The following is a 24,084-nucleotide window of genomic DNA, read 5'->3' as shown; positions in this document are numbered from 1 at the left end:
TCCCCAAATTGGGAACAACCCAGAGGTCCAGCGTTAAGTGGAAAAATAAATTGTAATATATTCATACAACAGAATAAGCAAACTATAGCTACATAGTTACACGAATCTCATAATGTTTAGCAAAAGAAACAAGTCTCAAATGTACACAAGATAATTTGATTTGTATATATTTCAAAATCAAGAACTAAATGTTGTATTTAGAGAGGTATGTGTGGGTGGGGAAACTATAATGAAAAGCAAAGACATGAAGGGTAGGAGAGAGCTAAACAGAAGGGGGTTCTGACGGGGAGGGCCCTGCGGGGGAACTGAGGCAGCGTCAGCAACCGTCCGTTTCATGACTAGTGTGGTCACGTGGGTGTTCACTTCATGACTATTTGTTTAAAATATATATTTGCACGTGTGTGTGTGTAGATACATACATGTTTAATGTACTTCATATATTCCACAGTAAAAAAACATAAATGACCAGCAACTATGAAAAGATACTCAACCTCACTAATTAGAAAAATAAAAATTAAAATGACAGTAATCACCTATCATGATTTGAATAAAATGTAAAAGACTTAATAGCCATTTTTGCTGAGGCTGCAGAGAAACAGGCATCTTCATACTCTCAGCGGGAAAGTAAATTAGTAAAACCTTTTTAAAAGAACCACGTGGCAACATACAGGGTCCGGCACAAATAATGCCCCTTTTTTATGACAAAATCTTTTACTGCAAAATCATATGAGCATGTAATTCTGTAACAACAATATCACACTCATGCACACCATATGACACTTTAGGTGAAATGTTCAAATTAAAGCTATAAATTATTACACCCATATATCACCCTACCAACCAGTCAAGCAAGCCCCTTACTTCTGCTGGACCCTGTATATAAAATGTAAACCTACACATCTGGTAAATTATCAATACCAATTTCAAATGTCTACCTTATTATGTGTACAAAGATATTTACTGTTCACTACAGCATTGCTTGCAACAGTGGAAAAAAATGAATGTCAACAAGGAGTAATTTATGGAAAGTATCATAACTCATCCAATGCAATGCTACGCAACTATTAGAAATTAAGATAAATCTTTGAGAAAGACCTCAAAGGCATTAAATAAGCAAAAGTGAGTCAGAAAACAACCCATACACAAACTTTCAAACAGTCCTGTTTTTAACACATAACTATTTACACAAACATCTATGCATATAAACAGATGAAAGACAGACTACGGACTGATGCTCGAACCTGTCAGCGGTGACACTCTGGGGCAGGAGGGCACTTCCTCATCTTACTCTTTAAATGTACATAGGATCATATGGATCTTTTGTAAGAACTTGCCCGTGGACTACTTGCATGTTTTTGCCAGGTGATAATGGCAATACAACTGTATTGTCATTTATTCCATTCCACTGAGAACAACTGAAAACTTTGCTTTCAAAGCTAATTCTTTTGTTCCTGCAGGGCCTCGAGAGCCCGCAGCTGGGTCGTGGGACTGCCAGGCATGGCCCAATGGGCACAGTGTAGGACACTGAGTGGCCTGGCCCTCCCCCAGCCTTGCCCCTTGGAAATATTTGCGTCCATCCCCATGTCCCAGCTTACTGGCAACAGCAATGATGTTTCCCCAGAGCATTTTGCTAAAGTAAATAAATTTGATGCTATACATGAAATCAAACCACACCCAAATGTAGATGTGGCTGTGAAGATGCACGTTGAGATCTAAATTAGTAATCACACCCTTGGTGAGTGACTTTTAGAATAAGTAGTTTGCATTTGGATTCACGAGGAAGAACCTAGACCTCCACTAAATCACAAAATAAGCTTTCCTCTTTCTTCTTTCCTCCCCTCATTTTGCCATAGCCCTTTCTAAACCAAACTCTTTCCTATTAAAGTACAAGAGAGGGAAACCTGAACATGAGTTATTTGGAATCAGTAATGAGTCAAAATAAAAGGCACTATCAGTATTTTTATGAAGGAAAATTCAACGACATGCATATATTTTGGTGTCTACTTTATTTTTGATTGGAATTATATCCATATGAAGGAAAATTTCAAAATATCCTTTACTCTTCTGAAAGCACGACCTTCGCCGTGCTGTGTCAGAGGAAGGCACAACGAAGCCAGGCATGTGGCAATGTCCCTCTTCCCATATGCACGCTCACGGCAGAGGGGCTGTCGGGGGAGAGCCTTTGTATGAACAGAGGAGGGTCTACACACATGTTAAATACAAGGGAAACACTTCAGCACACTCAAGCCGTACACCTGGTCCTGTCACCCACTGACACACATCTTTTCCAAAGGATCTCTTATTCAGTGGTGTCAGCACTTGGTCTTGTAACACCTCTTTATCAGCAAATACCTTTTTATCCCAGAATGGAAAACAAGCTAGAAATGAAATACATCCAATATTGATGCTTTATTTCTCTAAGTCACCAATAAGAGAATGAACGTAATTGTTATACATTTATTTCCATGTGATTTTTAATAAAACACTTTCAAAACATTCTGTACATTTCAAGCCACTAGAACTGCATTACATTCTATAAATGTGATTTATTGGGATGAGGTGCTGAGATGTCTCTGTACAAAGATGTACAATATGTACAGTCACTCACTCTAAGGGCAAGCTGTGCAAAGCAGTCTAGAACACTAATTCATGCCAAAGCTCAGAAAACATTTCAACATGTAAGACTAAAGCTTGAAACTGCATTGTGGTTTCTTTTCTTCCCCTGGCAAATGATTATAAACACATATATGTATATGCCATATAGACTCCTCAGCCCAGCCAGCACCACGCGGCCGCCCTCCCAGGCCTCTCTCCCCCGGAGGCTGCTCTGCCACATTCAGCGCTTGTCTCATCATTGGGCTGCTACCACTGCCTTTGTCTGAACCACAGGAACACTAGGAGATTTAAATTTGGGGAGATAAAGGCCAAACTTGTTTTCAATGCCAGCGAAAGTGGCTGTGGCGAGTCTGTATCCACCGATGTGATGAGGATTGGCAGGAGGGAGGTCTGCAATGCGTGATTTAGGTGTCGGTTCTGAGCCAGAGGGTTTGCTGTTGATGGAAAAAAGCAAATGGTTAGCATGCTCAAGAATGAACAGGGCGGCATAATGACTGAACATTTTCAGTCTGCCCCACGCATCCAACAATCTCCTGTGGTCCACGCCGTGCTAGTCACGATTTATAGGGGCTCTGAAAGCAACACATTCACATATTTGACTTAGAAGACAACAGCCTCAATTTCAACATATATATACTTATATAAATAGGTCCATAGAAAACAGATCAGATGATAATACACTCAAACACTAACACTTTCTGAGGAAGCAGATTATGAATGATTTTCTCTTTTATACTTTCCTATTTCCCAAATTTTCTAAACTAAGCATAACTTAATCATAAAGAGTTTACTTTGATAATTTATTATTTTTTAAGATTTTATTTATTTTTAGAGAGAGGGGAAGGGAGGGAGAAAAAGAGGGAGAAAAACATTAATGTGTGGTTGCCTCTCGCATGGCCTCCACTAGGGGTGGGGAGACCTGGCCCACAACCCAGGCACATGCCTGACTGGGAATTGAATTGGTGACCTTTTGGTTCACAGGCCCAAGCTCAATCTTCTGAGCCACACCAGTCAGGGCTACTTTGACAATTTAAAAAGCTGACTTTTAAAACAGTAGACTTATGAGGGTTATTACTAAAATTCTTAAAAAAATATAATTCTTACTTTTTGGAATGTGGAAGCACAGAAAAGCCTGGAACTGTAAGACTGCTCTTCATTCTTTGTATTAGTTCCTCTATGGGATTCTTAACTTGGCCTTAGCTAATTCTGAACATGGCCTCTGAGCAGAAAAGGGGTTTATAGGTTTACCAGGTAAAGAGAGGTGAAGACTTACATGTGGGATTTGATCTTACGCTGAAGCTGCTAAGTGTTTGCTTTGGATAAAACCTTCCCCACCCAGCAAATTCAACAAGTGATTCCTTTTCTCTCTGGTGCAGGTTTGAAGCATTAAGCTTCAAGAGGCCCAGTTTCTGGCCTAGATCTCATTGGTGATTATGCCCATAGACATAACCTCTCTTTGAACCTTTTTTGTTTTGTTTGCTACAAATTAGTTCTAAGAACATCTATACCTATTCTAATAATAAATTACAGTGAATAATGATGTCTCAGAGGTGTGAAGGGCTTGAGTCTTTGAAATGAAGTTCACACGTGTATCTAATACAGTTACATTACTTGTAGTGAAAAGGCCATATAATAAAATCTAAGTAATAAGAACCTAAATCCAAGAAGCTCATTACTCCTTACACTAAAGAAAGATAACTATTCACATAACATTTTAATTTGCTGCTTCCATAAATTTCCCCCAAGGAGCTGCTTAATACTGCACAGGGTATCACCCTGTCAAGGGCGTCCTCCCTTACACCGAAGCGTCTCAAGCCCACTGTTTGATTTAAATGCACTGGTCCTGTAGCATGCTCTGTCCTACCCGTTTCTGAGAGATCCAAACTGCCTCTGTAGGCTGAGCAAAGGCCTGTTTGGTTTGGTGCTTTCTTTACAAAGGTGTGAAACAGCCGCACTTACAGGCCTCCAAAATCAATGTAAAACCACCGCTGGAGAAGCTCGTAGGTGACGAGGGTAACACCAAACTGGGGAGAGGACCGAAACACTCGGGCTGAAAAAGAGAGATGGGGGGCACTTAACACCACGGCGCCTGTGGCAAAGGCGACCAGTTAGAAATGGAAGCGGGTGCCGCTAACGCCAGCCAGCCATCCCAAAGGGCTCCAGCCCCACCTGCAGTTCCTTTCCAAAACGCTGCGGGCCCTTCCTCCCGGAGTATCTTCCGGAAACAGTCGATGACACCACTGTACGTTGTCTGGCCAGCACGGGCAGCCACTTGCAGTCTCGTCTTGATGACATCGGCAGGGGTTACCAGGGAAGCCGCAGGCACACCTTTCAGGAGAAAGGCACATTTAATTCATCCAAAGTACCTTATGAAGGACAGAAATACTGCTAACATCTAACAATATAATTAGCAACTTCAACTGCTTTAACTCAAAGCCTCATAAGTAGATGCCTGGACACTAATAGAAAAATGATATAAATGTCTACTAGTTGTTTCAGTGTGGTCGGGGTAAAATTTTTTTCCTTCTGACTCAGGAAAAATCACTCCATACTGCATGATCCCAAAGAACTGTGAGAGGGGTGGGGAAAGGCAGCAATATTGCTAGGATAATTCCCAAGAGTTCTCCCTTAGGTTTCAAACAGTTTACCTCCTTTTATTTCTTAATAAAATACAAGCATTTTTCATGTATAATAAGAAATGAGGATAATGTCCATGAATTGAGCTCCTAAAGGTATCTGACATCAAACTGTGTTGCTTTATGCTGATTCTTGTCACCATAATGTGCAAGGTGAGTATCAATACTCATGTCCACTCACCAGTCTGAGGGGCTAACTTGAGAGCTGACTGAGTCCTTTCAGACATGCATGTAAGAGAGAAGTCATTACAACCGGGGGAGGGGAGGCCAGGCCACTGGGTAAAGATCACGGCAAGGTCTCATCATCCACCCCCGTGTCCAAGAACCCTGGGCTCCTGTTGAGACTGATCAGCAGCAAGACACACGAGGTGGGTTTCACCACCACACTTTGGAACTTATAAAGCAAAACAAGGAACAAAGGAGCAAGACCATCTTCTTCAGGGCCAGGGAAATTCAGCATGGACTGAATTCCTGAATCATTACCAGGTAGATGCAACTGGAGGACTTTCAGGAGCTCTGTTTGAGGGTGAAAAAAACAACTCCCCTCAGCATGGCTCTGTACCCCACCCAGAGGAAACTAGGTATATTGCCTGCTTTTGGAATGTTCTGGACTCTGAATATTGTCAGTTCTTACCAGCAAACTTTACAGGTAAAAATTAGACAAGTTCATCTCTCCTTCTGAAAACTGACATCAAATGTTTGTGGGCAAGCAGCTGGCGCTGACGGTTCCATGGAGATGTTTACTTGGTCCCATCATGCACTGGCAAAATGCCTGTCCATGAGTAAGCTGTTCTTTGGCTGGCTTTTTATTTTGTTTTGTTTTGTTTTTTTGCTGCTGGTTGGAAAGCACCGAGAAAGGACTTGAGGGAAAATGTGTCAGTCCCATTAAGGAAGTCTCCCATTTAAGACTGGGAGACTTTGGTGAACACCACAGAGGGGCTGCACGAGCACCCAGTGGCAAGGCTGAGCAGGTAGCTTTACTGCCTTTCAAATGTGCACGTAACTGACGGATGTTACCAACGCCAGAAAGACAAGGGATTTGCTGGGCCCCAAACAATAGCTCAAAGCTCCCTGGGAGACTTTCTTAATCATCACACTCCCTGTCATTCCCCGTCTTCAAGGCTGAGGACAACAACATGGTCCACCCCAGCGCCCTCAGAACCAAGGGTACCTGCCACACCCCACACTGCAGGCAGTGCCCAGGCTGCACGGCCACGTTGAGCCAGGGCACCAGCAGGACCCACTCTCACCAGAATGGACCTGGTGAGAGCTCCACGGGCAGTGAGCTCAGGCAATCAGAGCTGCAGTGATCACTTAGGGACAGTGTCTGGGTTTGTGTTCACCCTTCACGTTTCTGTCCCTGACCCGCTATAACGGAGGAAAACTACAGCCCCCCTATTTCCTTCCTCTGTCATTCCTGAGCACTGGCCCAGCCAGGGACACCTGGTCCCCTGCCTTCTATCACAAGTCAGCTCCTTCACAACTCCAGAGGAAGGCTGGACCCATGAGTCAGAAGGAAGCATCTTAGTACCTCCCTACATTTTTTAGGCTCTTCTTTTCAGATGAATCTCTTCTGTGTCCAATTTGGTATCTTAGACCAGATGGAGGTTTTCATTTTTCCATCAACTTTTATTGATTGATATTTATCCTATTATTACTCTGCTGGCCACATCAGGAAGGCAAGGATGGACAGAAGGAACCCTCTGCCCTCAAGGAGCCCCCATCCTAGAACAGAGGACAAAACTCGTACAAACAACCACAAATAAAAGGTGGAAAGTGTTAAGACACAGTGATGATGCCGGTCAAGGACAAGGTGGTGTGCTGGGGAAGTACTGCTTACTTTGGTCTGAGGACGATGGCAGGAAGAACAGGAACAGCTTTGTGATAAAGGCTCAATTGTGGGCCAAATCATCCCAATTCCAATACACTAGAAAGGGCATGCCAGCCCCACGCATCAGTACAAGGGATAACAAAGCAACTGATTTGATTAAAAACCTTTTCCACCTTAACATATAGCTGGGCTGCACCCTAGGTTTCGGGGTACAGGAGGCTAAGAAACACGGTAATGATGAAAGCCCAATTTAGATGGGCAGATCTAATTTGGCTCCAAGTTGCTAAGCTGCATTAAGCTGTTTATCCACATTATGCAAATGTAATTAACTCTCATCAGAATTACAGCGTTTCCCACAAAGGAGAAAAAGCGATCCCATTTAAACTAAGTCAGATACAAACAATAACCCTTCCAGAAACAAAGTAGGAAAGAACAGAGATTCTGTACTTCTCAAAGAGAATGGGCGGAGGGGGTTTCTTTTGGCTGAAAAACATAAAATGGTAGTTACCTGCCATGGCTCCAGCTGCAAGGAGATTGAAACCTCCCACATGTCCGCCTTCATCAGCCAGAAGCAGTTTGCAATGAGCATAAACAGGAAAATAGATGGCAGAGAAGGGAATGTCTCGGAGGAAACACGCTTTGGCACCCTGTCACACAATGAGGAAACGGAGCAAAACAGTTGTGTAAACAGGGTGCCCACGAGGTGACGAGCTGAGGTGTCCCTCCAGCGGCGTTGGGGCTGATGTGGAAGGGAAGTCGGGAGAGCTAGGGGACACAGAGACACTTGCACGGCTCAGAGCTCAAGAAAGGCTGCTGGATCCTGGAGTCCTAGAATTAGTTAAGTGGGCAATGATGTCATCCTCACAACTAAGAATTTTCTGGCATTTCCAGTATAGATGCAATTTTTAAGGTTAATAAAAATTCAGTTCTCAAACTTCCAGGCCACTTGTTCTGTTTGGCTTTGATGGGGGTGGGTGAGGGGGAATACACTTGGAAACCCAGTATTAACGGCTTGATTCCAAAGCAACCAGCAAAGACAGCCCCCAAACTAACAAACTATAATTCAATCCACATCAGCCAGAGCCCCTGAAGTGCCAGGTAAGAAGCTATAGGCAGTGGCAGTGGGAAAGGAAGGGGGGAAAAAACCCATCAATGTCCCCCTGTCCTAAATTGCAGCGTACTGGCGGGGGGGACCCAGACAAAATGTTTGAGCAGGAGGTTTCCACGGGAGTAGAAAGCCATGTGGGGACACTTTGTCTCAGGGACTGAAGTCACGATGAACATCCTCCTCAGCTTGGTCAGGAACCCATGCGTTCCACAGCCCAGGGCTTCACCCAGCCAGCTGAACAGTCCAGCTTCAGCACTTGCTTCCTGAACGGCTACTTTTCAAAGACACCTCAAACATTTTAAAAAAATGGTTTTTAATTCCAGGGACTCTCTGAAGGGTGATACAAGGAGAAACATGGTTAACAAAAGGGAATTCCAACAAGGATGGAAATTGGGGGTATGAGGGAAGGAATGTGTACAGAATGGACGACAGGCATCGCGGGCTTACTGGTCTCCTGAGAGCCCTGGAGCTGCGTGAGTCTAACATACAGAATTTCTCATTTCTAATTTGCTGCTGCAGTGATGGATCTATAAATAAATCAAATGCTGTGGAAACACAGTTGTCTACAGCAGCTAAGTTTACGTATTCTCCCCTTACACCAGGCACAAGAATGGAAAGAAAACTCTTCCTTGTTTAAGAAAAATAATAGCTTCTGCTCCATTACATCTGATCTGTAATAATGGGAGTAAGTATACCTGCAGGGAAGGAATCTGTTGACTGGCATTTTGCTAAAGTACAATACACTCTATTTTTTTTAATGGAATTCATTATTGACAAATCCCACCACTTACCTTCTTAAAGACCCGAATCCTACCAAACTCAACTACTGTTTCACTGTGGTCAAATTATTAAGACAAAGAGAAGCTCCTACTGGGAAGATAACAATAGAGATAACTCAGACTCAAAATAAACATAAGACTATCTTGAAGTCCTAAACCAGCCTGAAGAGAACACTGAAGAAACTTTTCCCTAACCCGTCTCAGATAAAAGGCCTCAGAAGAGCGGCACCCCCTGCTGGCAGCTTCAGAAAAGCCTGAAGAGAACAACAGGAGAGCGAGTCTGTATATCCCACTGCCTCTAACAGAAGTGTCCCGATTTTTCCTTTTTGTTTGATTTTCTCCTCCAGGAACTACTCTGCAGGACAAGATTGTTTTCCCGTTTGTGGGGAAGACATATGGTTTCCACACTCTTGCACATTCCTATGGCGTACATGACAAGATTTCTACTGAGGTAAGCTGCGGGAATCAACCCACCTTATACAAACCAAAAACTCCCAGGTCCCGCAGCACACTCAGGGCGCTGACCCTGGGTCCTGTAGTGATCTCTCCCGCTACCTGCAGGCGAATCTTCACTATCTCCAGTGGGTTGGTGAAGATGACCTGAGAGCCACCAGCCTGCAGGCAGGGAGGAGAGACAGAAGCAGATTTCCAGATCAGAGCCTCGCTGGCATTGTAAGGAAGAAAAATCCAGAAAAGCCTCCACATTGTACCACTTCACATCTCCCTCTTCACGGGGATACGAGAGGACAATGCTTCCGCCAGTTCATGAGGACAGACCCAAACTCTCCTGAAGCCAGTCTGTGTCTGGGTTTGTTTCTGCTTGAGATGTCAAGAGAGTTTCTCAGACTGGTCTTTCCAGGGTCAACCCAGCCATATCCAAAATGGCAAAACTAATAAACTCATTTGGAAAACAAAAGTGAAGCCAGATGTGCTGGCTGGGAGCTCCCAATGAGAGGGAAAGAGATGCTTGCTATCTTTTATGAGCTGGAGCTAAAATCCGGATCTACAGTGGTTTCTTTCCTCGTCTTAGCAAGCATCTGATTTAGCGCAGCCCCCTGCTCAAACTCCCTTGGGCTGTAGAACAATTAACACAACTTTGCCCCTTGGAGGTGCCTTAAATCAGAGGGGAAGTCTCCTCTGGCCCAAATCCTACGGTGTCTAGTCCTGAGAAAAAACTCTATGCAGTAACACCCACACAAAAGTAGAGAATTGAGAAAGACAATTTCAGTATCCTTTCAACACAAAACCAGAAACTCTTCAAAGCAGAGCTAGGAAACGGAACATCTAGTTACCACAAGTACAACACAGGCAAATAAATTAGAGCCACACACCACACTGCCCAGTGGTGACTGACAGAATTTGGACAAAGAGTGTATTTGCATCTGAAATCTGTCAACTGGTAGCAGAAAAAAAAGAATGTTTAACAAAGCTACTACCAACTCCTTTTTTGGTTTCTGTAAGGAAGAATGTGTGTAAGTATATGCACATAAATATAAAAATGAATACATTTTTAAAATATAAATACATATATATCTTCATTTATGAAGTGAAAAAGTCTCATTTGTACATCTACAGCTCACCTGTGGCCATTTACATTATATAATCACAACCACATTTATATAGTCATAACTATATAGTCATTTATATAGTTATATAGTTATTTATAGTTATTAGTTTATATAGTTATTTATATAGTCATTTATATAGTTATATATGATATAACTCCACTGTAACAGCACGTCACGTGTGAAATGGGAAATGTGCCTCGTTGGGGCACTGTAATCCCACAGGTATAGGAAGACTACACACAATAAACTCCCACGCAGCATTCGATGCTGCTTCCATGTTCGACTTTCGCCCACACTCCAGTTCATTTTTCTAAATCCCACAGCCTTCCCAGACCTCCCTCTGAGGGGCAGCAACAGCCCCAGCCTGCTCTCCTAACTGCCCTGGGGCAACAAACCCCCACCTACTGCTGTCTGAGTCCTGACCCTTTACTCCTATCAGCATCCACAACCGCCAGCACTGACACAGGATTCCTCTCCTCTTCACATGAAGCTTATTACCCGGTTTCCCTAGGGCCCTACTCCTCTTTCTGTCACCGAGGTGGGGGTGTAGCAATTTGCTCTCTCTCTCTGGGCTTTGTGCAACTCCCAGCTCCCACACTGGCACACAGGCCCCTGGGTGACCAACTGACCCAGTTTTACAGATTGATTTGCTCGTGTTTCTCATTTTGTAATCTGTTGCACTACAGGCAGGAAGAAGTAGTTCAGTGTTTCAATCTGAGCAAGCAATACTTTCAAAAGGATTGCTGGGTGAAAAGTTATGTTAAAATGGTAATCCAAATAATTGCTTCCATAGGTAGTATTGAAGACCAAACCAATTTGAAAAGTTTGCTACTTCCTTGAAATCTCTTGTTTAAATAATGGTTGCAAAAGACTATCTTTGGGAAAATGTGCTTTATGTTCTAAACTAAAGCAGGTTAAAAAATAATAACAGAACCACAAATTTTGATTATAATCCCCCAAATTTGCCATCACCAGACATTGTCAACCCCTGGGTGCCACTTATTAAAAATGGTCACTATGTTTAAATGAAGTTCTTTCATGTTTTTAATCATTGGTAAATTATAACATCCGGCAGAACAGTAGTACCCCAACCAGCATACCACCACCCCACAGTTCCCTCCTCCCCTTCTGTTCTCATGGACACTTTTGGAAATAACTGCTAGTTTATTGAGATTCATATTCCTTTAACAACTCTTCAAATTTCTGCCTGAGTGTACATGTAACAGGCTTTCTCTGAGGACAGTACAACTAAGAAGAAAATAACTGCACTCAAAAACACAAACACTGTAACTGTGGGATGCTCCGAAGACGTGTTACCTAGAACACATGCTAAGTCCCAACAGCACACTGGATGCAACCCCACGAGCAGACTGACACAGACATGCGGTCTGACAAGTGAGCGTGCAGCAAGGCACACACCCACCCAAAAGTCTGTTCACACCTGTGCACTGCATTTGAAGGAGAACTTCTAGCAATTGCACAGTCTGTATATGTTTTAATAGTCAATGTACATTTTTTAAAAACATTATAGTAGGCCTAGGAATATGCAGACAAATACTATCCAAAAATACTGAATGATTATAGAGAAAATAAAGATTGTGGCTGTCTTAAATTTTGAATATTGTATAACACTTAGAAGGAAACGTATATGGAAAATATGCATTGTCCTTTTTTCAATACTTGACGGTTGACCACTGTTTCTAACGTGTTAAATTGAAGATGGGGGGAGGGGGTATAAAATCTTCAATTATTCAATCGCTCAGCTAAGAAACCTAGTAATATAGAATAAGGATTATGATGTTATTACATCCTTAACTATGTTTCCCCTCTAAGAAACAAATACAAGAAAATATAATATCTCCTCTATTTTAAGACTATCGATGATAAGTGATATCATTAATAACAGCTTTTCACACAAAAAAACACTGCTTACAGCACATATAATCAATGAATATACAAAACTGCAGGAGTGTAAAGTTGTGAAATAAAAATATGGCAACATTTTAATGAAAAATATAGTCCCTGTATTTTTATAAATATGCTAATATTTGCTATTTTAAAAAGCAACAAAATTAAACAAAAAAATTTAAATGTCCAATAAGAAACTAAGTAGAAAAAATTTATGCTCTTAATCAAACAAGGAGATTGGGAGACTGGGTAATAAAATTATGCCAATGACATAAACAGAACATAAAATGTTAGGTACCCATTTATGACAAATAGGTCAAAATTTACTGAAATTTATCAAAATCAGAATGGCTTAGAGATGAAAACACTGGTTGCCTCCTGAAAAAAGAAATAAGTAGCTAGAAGAAATAATTTTCAAAGCATACCCCACTGCATCTTTTAAATTCTGAATTAAATAAATGTATTAACCACTCAAAAACAAAACAAACAAACAAAAAGCCTCCCCAAAATAAGAAACAGACCAGTTCTTAGAAACAATGGCTTCTGTGAAAGACTAGGTCCTCTCTCACACATTTTTCTCTGTGGTAAATTTGGTAATTTATGTACTTTAAACGCATTTTTAAAAAACTATCTGTAGTCCCAAAACTTTAAAAAAGCTTATCTATGTCTTGGCCACTGTGAATAATACAGCAATGAACATAGGGGTGCATATATCTTGCAAATAAAGGTTTTTAAGTTTTTTGGCCCTGACTGGTGTGGCTCAGTGGACTGGGAACCACCTGCAAACCAAAGGCTGCCAGTTCAATTCTCAATCAGGGCACATGCTTGGGTTGTGGGCCAGGTCCTCAGGTGGGACATGAGAAAGGCAACCACACATTGATGTTTCTCTCCCTTTCTTTCTCCCCTACTTTCCCTCTGACAATAAATTTTAAAAATCTTAAAAAAATTTTTTTCTGGTAGATACCCATAAGAGGGTTTGCTGGGTCATAAACAAGCTCCATTCTTCATTTTTTTGGACCTCCCTGCTGTTTTCCTCAAAAAAAAAAAAATACTGGTGGTATCAGTTTACATTCCTACTGGCACTGAATGAAGGTCCCAATAAATTTTTTAAAGTTTATCTCTCCCTGTGTATGTATATGAATGTCAAAAATATCTAGTGATCTGAAATAATAGGCACCAAAGATATATAAAATTTCAAATTAAACCCTGATGATAACACAGCTACATGGTCTTAAATAAACACTGTCTAACTTGACATCTTGTTGCTTCCGGTACTGATGTTCACATTAGATAACATACCATTCTACACACCTTTGATGAATCTTTTCACTCACCAACTCACTGAAATTAACGTTTCACTCTCTAATTGCTAAATTTTCCTCTTCAAATTGCTGCTTATATTTTTAAGGAGAGGAAAGCATTAATACTAGAACTGACTTAGATTCTTTTGTTTTTCAGTACTGAGTCATTTCTTTGTTGAGAACTGAATTACAAACGAAACAATAAAGGGAACAGATCTCATCTGAATGAGGGTTATCTACATATAACAGAAACGGAAAGAAAGTAAACAAAAACTTCCATTTAATCTTGTGTCACATATTTTTTCTTTTTAATGACAAAATAAACCCACGAACGCTGACAGCAAAAGTTAGGAGGAAAAGAATGCGATATTGAGATGTCACTACACCGCTGATGGGACGGAGGCCAAGGGGCTGCACACAGGACTGGGCCTGTCCAACCTCCTGCCCTCCCAACCCTGCCCGGGGCAGAGTCCACAGAGAGGCTGGGGACCTGGCCCTGCCTGTGCCGAGGCCCCTGTTTACTTTCTTCTTTGATCTGTTGTCTCCTATAGTTTGCAACTACTTCCCTCCCCAACCACAAAATGTCCAATCTGTACAAAGTCTCCCTTTACAGAGGCTGGTGCGAGTCTAACTTCAATTTAAAGCCACACCAGCTCCTTGAACAGATGTACAAAATATGTGCATTTAAAATAACCAGGAACCTAAGAAAAGTCACTTAGTTGTCAAATAGAGGAAGACAAATAGACAGTGACTCTATCACTCACCACCAACCATAAGCACTTTCAGACTTTTATAAAGCAATCAGAAATGCTATGGTTCTTTCTAAAATAGTCTGGGACAGAGACAGTTTAAAGAGAATAAACTGCAGTTTTGCAGTGGCGATGCATGCCAGGGTGCTGGGGTATAAGAGGAAATTACACATACCCCTAACTAGGGTAAAGAAAGAGTCTAAACTCCTACATTCTATATACCTATACCTCCTATATACCTATCACAAGCCACGCTGACATAAATGTATGTGGACTTTCCACTTGTGCGCATATATATGCTTGTGCACATAAGTATTCAAGCATACAATTGGGACCACACTGATTCCAGAAGATGACACCTGGAGACACTATTTCCAAACAACTCTTCAGAGGTATGCATGTACACAGCACAGAGGGCTGGCTAGTTACAGACCTTGGCTCCAAGGATTAGTAAAAGCTCCTACTAACAACTGGACTCTTCTTGCACCTAATACAGTGTGTGTGTGTGTGTGTGTGTGTGTGTGTATGGCACACATAGGCTGAAGGGAGAAAGCACGAAAGCACGAGAGAGGGGAAAGATGTTAGGTCTGGAAGGCTGTTGATCTACAGTGTTGTTAACTTTGTAACCTTGGATAGGTCATAACCTTTCCATTCCATGGTTTCCTAATATGACAACAGAGATCCCAACAAGTGCCCCATCTATCACAGAGCTCTTGTGCACTAACCAGTGTGAGAGCACCATGCAGATTGAAAGCAAGATACCAAGGGAAGGGGTGTGTTCTTCAGGAGGCTAGGTTCATACAGGGCTAAGGAAACACCTGCAACATGATGGATTTACATTAGCCCTCTGCTGGGCAATAAATACATTCTGAGTTTTATGACTTCTGTCCATTCATAAGCATACATCCTCCAAAAGAGGTAAGTACTCTGGTTAGAATTAACAACATAAAAAAGATACCAGAGAGACATTTGGAAAATACATATACGTCAGTCTGTTTAGACTTTTAAACTTTCTTCTTTGTTGACTTGAAAAGATACTACATTTTTTCCCACTTAAGTTTATGGATATGTCTAACCACCAGAGACCCCATTAAGATAATTCAGAGACAAGTCATGGACTGAGAAAAATATTCATAACACATATATTTGACAAAGTACTATCTCCATGATATATTAAAGAACTCCTAAAAGTCAATAAAAATACAAATATGAACAACCTAATCAAAAATAGGCAGAAGGCTTGAACAGATACTTCACCAAAAAAGACAGATGACTACCCAATAAACACATAAAAGAATGCTCAATATGTTTAGGCTTCAGGGAAATGTAAATTAAAACCACAACACGGTATCACTGCATACCAATTAGAATGACTGAAGTAAAAAAGACTAAGAACATGGAATGCAGGTGAGGATGTGGCGTGACTGGAACACTTCTTTGCAGGCTGCCAATGCGACTATGAGAGGGCCCATCTGCTGGAAGGCCCGGCTGGCAGTTCAAACTGAAAATACACCTGCCCTAGCACACTCTTAGATATTCACCCAGGAAAAATGAGAGATTATGGCTCTTGAAAACATGATGTTAAACAAATTACAGCAATGATGAAAGAATGCATTTTGTACGATGCCATTTCTATGAAATCTGAGAAAAAACAAAACTAGTGACCGAAATCAGAGCGGTGTTTACCTGGGGAAGGGGAGGAGGGGTTCACTGGGAAAAGGCATGAATGAGTTTTCTGGGGTGAAATGTTCTATATCTTGTCTTGGGGGATGATTCCATGGGTGCATACAATTGTTAAAAACTCACTGAGCACCACACACTGAGTATCCCAAATAAATTCTTTTTAATTGATGGGAAAACAAAAAAACCTCATTGAGCTCACTGACATCTAAGATCTGTTCATCTGTGGTATATTAATTATACCTAAATAAATTAACATGTGTTGATAAAAATTTTTATTTTACATATACCCATGAAGTAATAAGGAAAGAAAGAGAAGGTGCTAAAAAGTTGACTGAGCTCACCAAGACTTATTCTGAGGCATGGAGAAGGCCCTGACCTGACCCCCAGAGAGCATTACAGAATAAAAGGGGTGGGTCTTCAAATCACGTCTGGGCTCACATGGAGCCCGCAGCACGCGTTGGCTGAGCATCTGCAGCGGCAGAGCCAGTCGTCCTGAGCTGCTGCTCCGTCTGCCCACTTCATAGCAGCGACAATAGTTTAAAAATTCTAAATTGACATTAAAGTATTATTCTTGCCCACAACAGATATCATAATTAAATAGTCAACTATATTTATCTAGGAATATATATGTACTTATACATATATACAAAGAGAGACTTTCTAATAGAAAAATAAACAGCCTGGTAAGAATGGCTTACCAATGAGAAAAAATTATCGGAAACCTATTATCACAGACACACTAAACACACAGCATCCATAACAGAAGTGCACGAATAACTGCACCATACATGTACACTCTTACCCCATTCCCACCTAAAGAAAGGTCAAGCAATTGTGAAACCTAAAGTACAATTTATAGACTCTACAAGAATATGTCAGCTCACCTAAATTATGATAAATTCTGAGCTAGTAAATCTTTCTTGGGAAGGTTCTGATATAGATATAAAATAAGAGTTTGATTAATGCTCACCATGAAGATTTAAAATTTGAAAATGCACACTCTGTTTGTACTTCTATTCCCAGAGGTTATATTATATTTCTAAAGTGACAAGTTCCACTGTGATTACCAGCTGCCCTTGGAAACTGAGAGCTTCTTTCATTTGTCATCAGGAAGTCAGCATGCACAAAATTCCCGTCTGGTTTAAAAAAGAATGTGTGTGTGCATGCATGCACGTGTGCACATGTACACATGCACAAAAGTGTGTGTATAAAAACTTTAGAAAGAAATATACCAAAACGTTGACAATCAGAAATGAAATTATCATTTGGCAGTATCTGTGGTCAAGGCAAAAGGCCTTAAAAAATTAAGGTAAAAAATGCTGTAAAAGATCAAAGACCTAAATGTAACAGCTAAGACTGTAACTTTTGGAAAAAACAGAGTTATAAATCTTCATGACCACAGATTAGGCTATGGTTTCTTAGATATAACGCCAAAAGCTCAAATAACAAAAGAAAATATAGATAAATTGGTCTTGTCAAAATGAAAGTCCAATCCTTCAAAGGACAAGATCAAGAAAGTGCAAAATATTTGCATAAAACACATCTAATATGGTACTCTAAATATATAAACAAATGTTATAACTCAATAATAAAAGATAAACCACCCCCTTCAAAATGAGCAAAGATTCAGCACATACTTCTCCCAAAGTAGATAGATAGAGGCCATATTCATGAAAAGATGTTCAACACTGTCAAGTCATTGGCTCACAATAAGATACCACTTCCACCCCTGGATGACTACAATGAGAAGATGGATAATACCAAGCATTGCAAAGGATGTGACAAAATCAGAACCCCCATACACTACTGGGAGGAATGTAAGATCGTGCAACCACTTTGAAAAACAGCCTAGCAGTTCCTCAAAATACTAATTAGAGTTACCATGTGACCCACTAATTCTATTCCTAGGTATATACCCATGAGAAATAAAACATGTGCATACAAAACTTTTTACATGAGTGTTCACAGGAGCACTTTTCCTAATATTTAAAAATGGAACAACCCAAACATTCAACAACTGATGAACAGATGGACAAAATATGGTATATCTATAATGATGGAATATTATTCACCAATAAAAAGGCCTGAGGTCCACAAACCAAAATGTGGATGAAGTTTGAAAACATGCTGAGTGAAAGAAGACAGACACAAAAAGCCACATATTGTAAGACTGCATTTATATGAAATGTCCAGAATTGGTGAGTCTGTAGAGAAAGTTTATTAGTAGTTAGTTGCCAAAGGCTTGGCTGGGAGGCGAGGAGGGAAGATCGGAGAGCTACAGATAAAGTGATACCAGGTTTCTTTCAGGGGTGATAAAAAATGTTTTAAAATTTATTGTGGTGACAGTTGCATATCTGTGAATATACTAAAAACTGCTACATTATACACATTTAAGCTGTTATTTAAAGTTTTCCTGAAACATAGCAGGCATTCAATGATTGAAAGAATGAGTAAACAAAACGAGGGAATGGAAACATCCCAAGTATGAAAGAACAGGGACTTGGAGACAGAAGTGGATGGACTCTCAATTTTTCCATTTACTAAGTGCTGGGTTTCACTGAGCTTTTAGCTTCCTCCACTCTAGCTGGGAATAATAATAATGAGACATTACCTATGAAGTGTTCAGCCCAATGCAAGATGCTCAAGAAATGGTAGCTATTATGATGAATTATAATTGTAAGCATATATTTTCTTTGGTGATATGTAGAAATGAGTAAATAATGATAAGAAATTCTACTTTCCAATTACTTCAGTGGAATCCGATTAGATTTAAGATAAACTTTTACCTGATGAGGACTGTCAGGAACTACCCTTTTTCTATGATATGAACACATCCTCAGTCTAGTCCCCTGCACAGGATAAAAGAAACTCTAAATTTTTCTGAGCCTTAACAGCTTGTTCAATGAGAATGAATAAATGAAAGAATGAATGAATGGAAACATACCAAACATAAATATGGATTTAGAGACAAAAGTGGTTTGAATCTCAACTTTGCCATTAACTAAGTGCTGAATTTCAACTGAGGTTTTGTTTTTTTCAACTCTAGTTGGGAATTATAATGAGACAATGCCTATAGAATGTTTAGCCCAGTAAGAAAAGGTCCTACTGCTTATTTGCAATGTAGCAGATTAGAACTACATCAAAAGCAAAAGCCAGTGTCAATGACAGCAATAATATTTTAGTTCAGTGGTAGGATCATAGATGCTCATTTTTATTACTTGTTATATCTATATACTGTGTACTCTTTTATATGTGTGAAATATCACCCACATTAGAAAACAGCTCATAAAACAAACAATAAGAAACATGTAATGCCCAGGGATTAGATATTTTAATCTCTTGGCCACGTCACAATCTAGTCAACGCACACCACTTCTCCTACAAGGCAGCAGCCATTTCATAGCACAGCTTCCCTCCTGTACACAGGGTACTCAAGGCCCAGGTCCTACCTAGTGGCCTTTCTACTGGGAAAAAATCCTACAAAGATAATGCAGACTGCTCAGTTTGAGCCATTTTTTCTCCATTAGCCCACCTAAAGTTCACATGAAGTACATCTTTAAAGCTGAGCGATTTTTGAAAGAGCAGTAGTAGCTCTCTTCTCACCTGACAGCATTCAGCCAACCCCATGGGGACACCGCACCACCCAACTGGGGAGGGTTCTCCTGGTCGGGCCCATGGGTGGCCACCTCCCCAGGCTTTATCTCAGGGCTGCTAACAGCTTTCATTCAGTAAAGAGACTCTGGCTATATTCCATAGTGCTTGATATTCTGTATGGAGAGATTCATTGTTTTTGTTCAAGACTTTATTTTCTGTTGAAATACATCGACTTTTGGGAGAGGTAGAAGATTATGCTTTAACAACCATTTGTAGTGTGATTGAATTCATCAGTAGAAACTCAATAATTGCTTATTTTCCTTCCTCCATGAATGAAGAGACTTGGAGGGGAGAGGGAAAAGGAAAGCAGAAAACATTCAAAGTGAAGAAGTGCAGGCAAGCTAATCATTCTGCCTACAGCCCAACCAAACTGTTTTTCATGCTGCCAATTTCCGCTGAACAATCCATCAAAGCTTCCAGAAATGTCATGATTAAGGAAGAGATTTAGAGTGTCAACACAACCCTCAAGGCACTCACACTTCAACAGAAACTCCCAAAGCTCAAGCAGAAACAGGGTCCATATCTAGGATGAACAAAAGAACCAAGTATCTGATTATGGTTTAACTACGTAGGTTACGTGTCAGACATGGGAACAGGTCAGTTTCATGGGCAAAACCTCTGGACATTACAAACGGAAACAGACATAATTAGCTACAGAGAATAGAGGATGATTTAGGAGATTTCTGGCAAATGTATGCATGTGCTGTGGCAAAACTGAGTTAGGAAACTTCACAACCAAACTGACACAAAAACCACTGATAATAAGAATATTTATGATTTGCAAAGTTTCCATCATTAGAAAAGAGAGTCACGGCATTAGTTGGGGTAAAAGAAGAGAAACTTCATTTTTGGTGATCTGCCTAAGCAAAGGTCTTATTCTATGTCCTTCATTTGTCCTTCATGAAAAAGAAAGTCAGCCAAAGAGGTGAGTTTTGTCTTTAAGAATGACTTGGGCATGCAGGCTGACGTGTGCGCGTGCACACACACACCAAGCCCCCTCTTCCACAACAACATTGGCTGCAGAAAGGTGAGGACCCAGGTATGTGCCCGGCTGACAAATCTCATCAAGGAGAAGCCACAGCAGCCTCTCTCTGACCCTTGAGGCATATTCTCTGAATTAAAAGCTACAAAGGTCAGTGACCTCACCACCTCAGGTTCCACAAGCAACCGAGGAGGTTTTAGCCAAGACTTTCAGCCAATTCAACTGGAAGTTATTAAGGGTTTCGGGGACAAAATGGATTAAATAAATTTTAAACGAATCGCCTATTACTAAATGTGATATGTACACCACAAATAAAATTAATGTGGCTGCAAACAGATTTGAGAATTGATGCAAATCCTATGTCATGCTCACATTTTAAAGATAGAAATCTTTCTGCTGTAAGGTAAACAGAATTCTGAGCACATGGCAAATGTGTTCAGAATTGTTAACAGTCTCAACATAGTTATGGTGGTTTGCTACATCATCTGGTCCCTAAAGAAGGGAAATTGTAATTACACCACAGTGGCTTACTCAGTCCTACACCTAAAATATAATGGCCAATTAATCTGTCATCTCACACTTATTTTAAAGTAACACTGAATATAAATATATGGTAACTCTATCCACTACTACCATTTTCTGTGATGTTTAAGAAGAACCAGAATTAGAACTTTAAAAAGTGTGCAAGGTAATGTTCCAGGAGCTTCTAAGAAACTGAGCTGACAAAATTACTACCTGTCTTCTGCACTCAAAACCAGTTAGTTTACGCAATGAAATTTAAAAGTCATTCCCTATGATCACTGGGAAAATCTACTTACGACCCCTCGTGTTCAGAGGAACGTCACTCAGACAGTACATTCACTGTGCAAGAAGGTTAAAGGAGCACGTCTGCCACGAGAAGTGCCCAGCATTCATACGTACACAGCCCCCAGCGAGGATCTCTGCGAAAAGCGGAATGGAGCCATCTCTTCTGGTGAATTTGTCCCGAACAAAGTCATTAACCTAATTAGAAAGAAAATATCAGTTAACCAGAACTCCCTCTACTAACTAACATGTTATTGTTTTTTCCAAATCAGCAAAATATTTGTCTCGTGAAAAAATTAAAAATTGTCAAATGTCTACAAATTTAAAATTTTACAATAGCCTTGAGAGTGTGTCGGTCTCAACAGCATCAGCTTTAATTTTGGCTTAATGATAATCAAAACAAATGACACATATTTAATGGGAAAGAAACTTACAGTCAGTTTAATGGCCTTTTCTGGCGCAACCCCTATAAGCTGTGGTATCAGACCTAGGTAAATGGAGAGAATTGTTAGCCACATAGAGGTACTAGACATGCACAGACAAGCCCAACAAGAAATCGTTCTCTCCATGTTATTTACCCATACAACATCTCAGGGTTTTCATTAAAATGTGAAAAATGGATTATCCTAAAAACTCTGTATATGTATGTAATCATTATTTATGTCAAATATAATGTTATGCTTTCTTGAGGCTGTAAATCCTTTTCTTAAGCACGCTTCCTTGACAGCCTAGTTATCTAACACCTCCCAAAAAGTACGTAAGGAAGGAACAGAGCTCCTGGATCTTTATACCTGGAACACCGCCAATAACGATGCAGCCCAGTTCCCTCCCTTTACAACCCACAGCACACAAACGCACACTGGCACTTGGGAGAAGTCAGTGGTGTACGCTGGAGAAGCTCTGCAAAGCGTGCTGTTAAGTAGACCCAGATTTTGCCAAAAATGATGCTACCTATGGAATAGTACACAGTGGCTTGGTCATTACAGAGCACTAACTCTCATAATTTTCTCTTTAGAGAAAACCAGAATTCAGTACTCATTTATTTAAAAGGAAGCCAAAACTGCAAGGAAAAACACAGTTTCATGTATCATTTAATGGATATCTTCTGCAAGCAAGAGCACATGCCTGTTGTATTCTTATTTACTGATATGTGTCAAACATAAGACATTTCAAAAGAATCCTCTTAAAGCAAAGGAAATTATTATTTTTAGAAAGTTAAATTTCCCAGGTTGGCTGCAAACTGGAATAGAAAAATATATATAAACAATTCAACATCTGTAGATATTCATAGGGCTCAGCTTTCTAAAGCACACAGATTACCCAAATTGTTAGCATACATTTTTGCACACATTTTTAAAGATGCTAACAATAAGCATTTTATATCCTTTAAATCACTCAGCCGAGGGGTAGTTATGTATGTGTTTGCAAGCTCACTGCTGATCTTAAGTCTTCTTTGAGGACACTGCTGAGTGATTTTCTGTGAGTTGAGAGCCAGCAAGTAATCATACATACAGGCTACTGTCAGTCAAACTGAATTATCAATGACAAACACAAATTGGCACACACCTTTAATGGATAGCAGACTGATTTGAGAGAATAAATCAGCAGATGGCAGTCTTAACTTTCTAACCCTCGTGATTATCAGGCCCTATTGCTTTTAGTCTAACTCCCACACAGTTATGTCAGCATGTGCATTTGTTTTACAACTAGCCTCGATAAGACTCATGGAATTTTAATAAAGTACTGATTTATGTCATCTTATCATTGTTGCCTGCAAAGAAATTTAGGCTAATCTGTCAACAAATTTGTCAGTCATCTGACAGAATAATGGACCGGTTCTAAGGAATATACGACAATCTCAATAATCGTAGTGTTCACATACAGGATTCCTAAAACCTTTTCCGTAACAGAGGAAGCTCTCATTTAGAGGGACTGATTTTATCAGCTCACATCCTGAATAAAGCTCACAACCCCACCACCTCCTCCCCCTTACAACTTGCTGTATCTGACTCATTGAACTAACATGATATCTTGCACAAGTGAAATTTTCTGTAAACATCCATCCCTCGAGAAGGCTACTTGTTCAGTGTATATCCAGGTTCCTTCTGATACAGGACATTCTCTTTCTAAGTACACCAGGGAAGAAGAAAGGTCATTATCCAACAACAACAACAAGACTGGAAATGTCAAAGAAAAAAAACAACTTACGCACTGTTCAACCCTCAAATTCCCTAGTAGGTAAAATCTAGGTGTGTGGGTTTAACACAGTTTAAGACAAGCATTCACATGCACTGATCTGGATTCCAGAAAGGGCACAGCTCTTCCATGGGATGCTTGCTATACATCTAAAATTTAGAGAGGCTAGAGTTTTGATCATCTGAACAAAATTAGTAACATTCGTTCTCAGGAGCAGGGTATTTGAGCCTAGTTTGGTTTGAGAATCACTCTATTCTCTTATTCTATAT

General features: G+C 40.4%; 1 protein-coding gene across 2 annotated transcripts in view; it reads right to left on the bottom strand.

Annotated features, from left to right (window-relative positions):
• Positions 1-2,390: 2,390 nt before the first annotated feature.
• Positions 2,391-24,084, bottom strand: part of SLC25A12 (solute carrier family 25 member 12) — an 89,181-nt gene continuing 67,487 nt past the window's right edge. For both annotated transcript variants that reach the window (XM_037044460.1, XM_037044461.1), the window contains 7 exons: positions 22,054-22,106; positions 21,737-21,817; positions 9,445-9,585; positions 7,592-7,730; positions 4,786-4,944; positions 4,576-4,666; positions 2,391-3,050 (listed from right to left, as the gene is read on the bottom strand). In XM_037044460.1, the coding sequence (XP_036900355.1) occupies positions 2,852-3,050; positions 4,576-4,666; positions 4,786-4,944; positions 7,592-7,730; positions 9,445-9,585; positions 21,737-21,817; positions 22,054-22,106 (863 nt within the window). In that variant the 3' untranslated portion in view covers positions 2,391-2,851. The remainder of the gene's footprint in view (positions 3,051-4,575; positions 4,667-4,785; positions 4,945-7,591; positions 7,731-9,444; positions 9,586-21,736; positions 21,818-22,053; positions 22,107-24,084) is intronic.

The sequence above is a fragment of the Sturnira hondurensis genome, unplaced genomic scaffold (genome assembly GCF_014824575.4).
Source record: "Sturnira hondurensis isolate 20B ecotype Veracruz unplaced genomic scaffold, ASM1482457v3 Scaffold0004136, whole genome shotgun sequence".
Classification (NCBI taxonomy): domain Eukaryota; kingdom Metazoa; phylum Chordata; class Mammalia; order Chiroptera; family Phyllostomidae; genus Sturnira; species Sturnira hondurensis.
The sequence above is the reverse complement of the archived record's forward strand: the minus strand, read 5'-3'. Positions and strand labels throughout refer to the sequence as shown.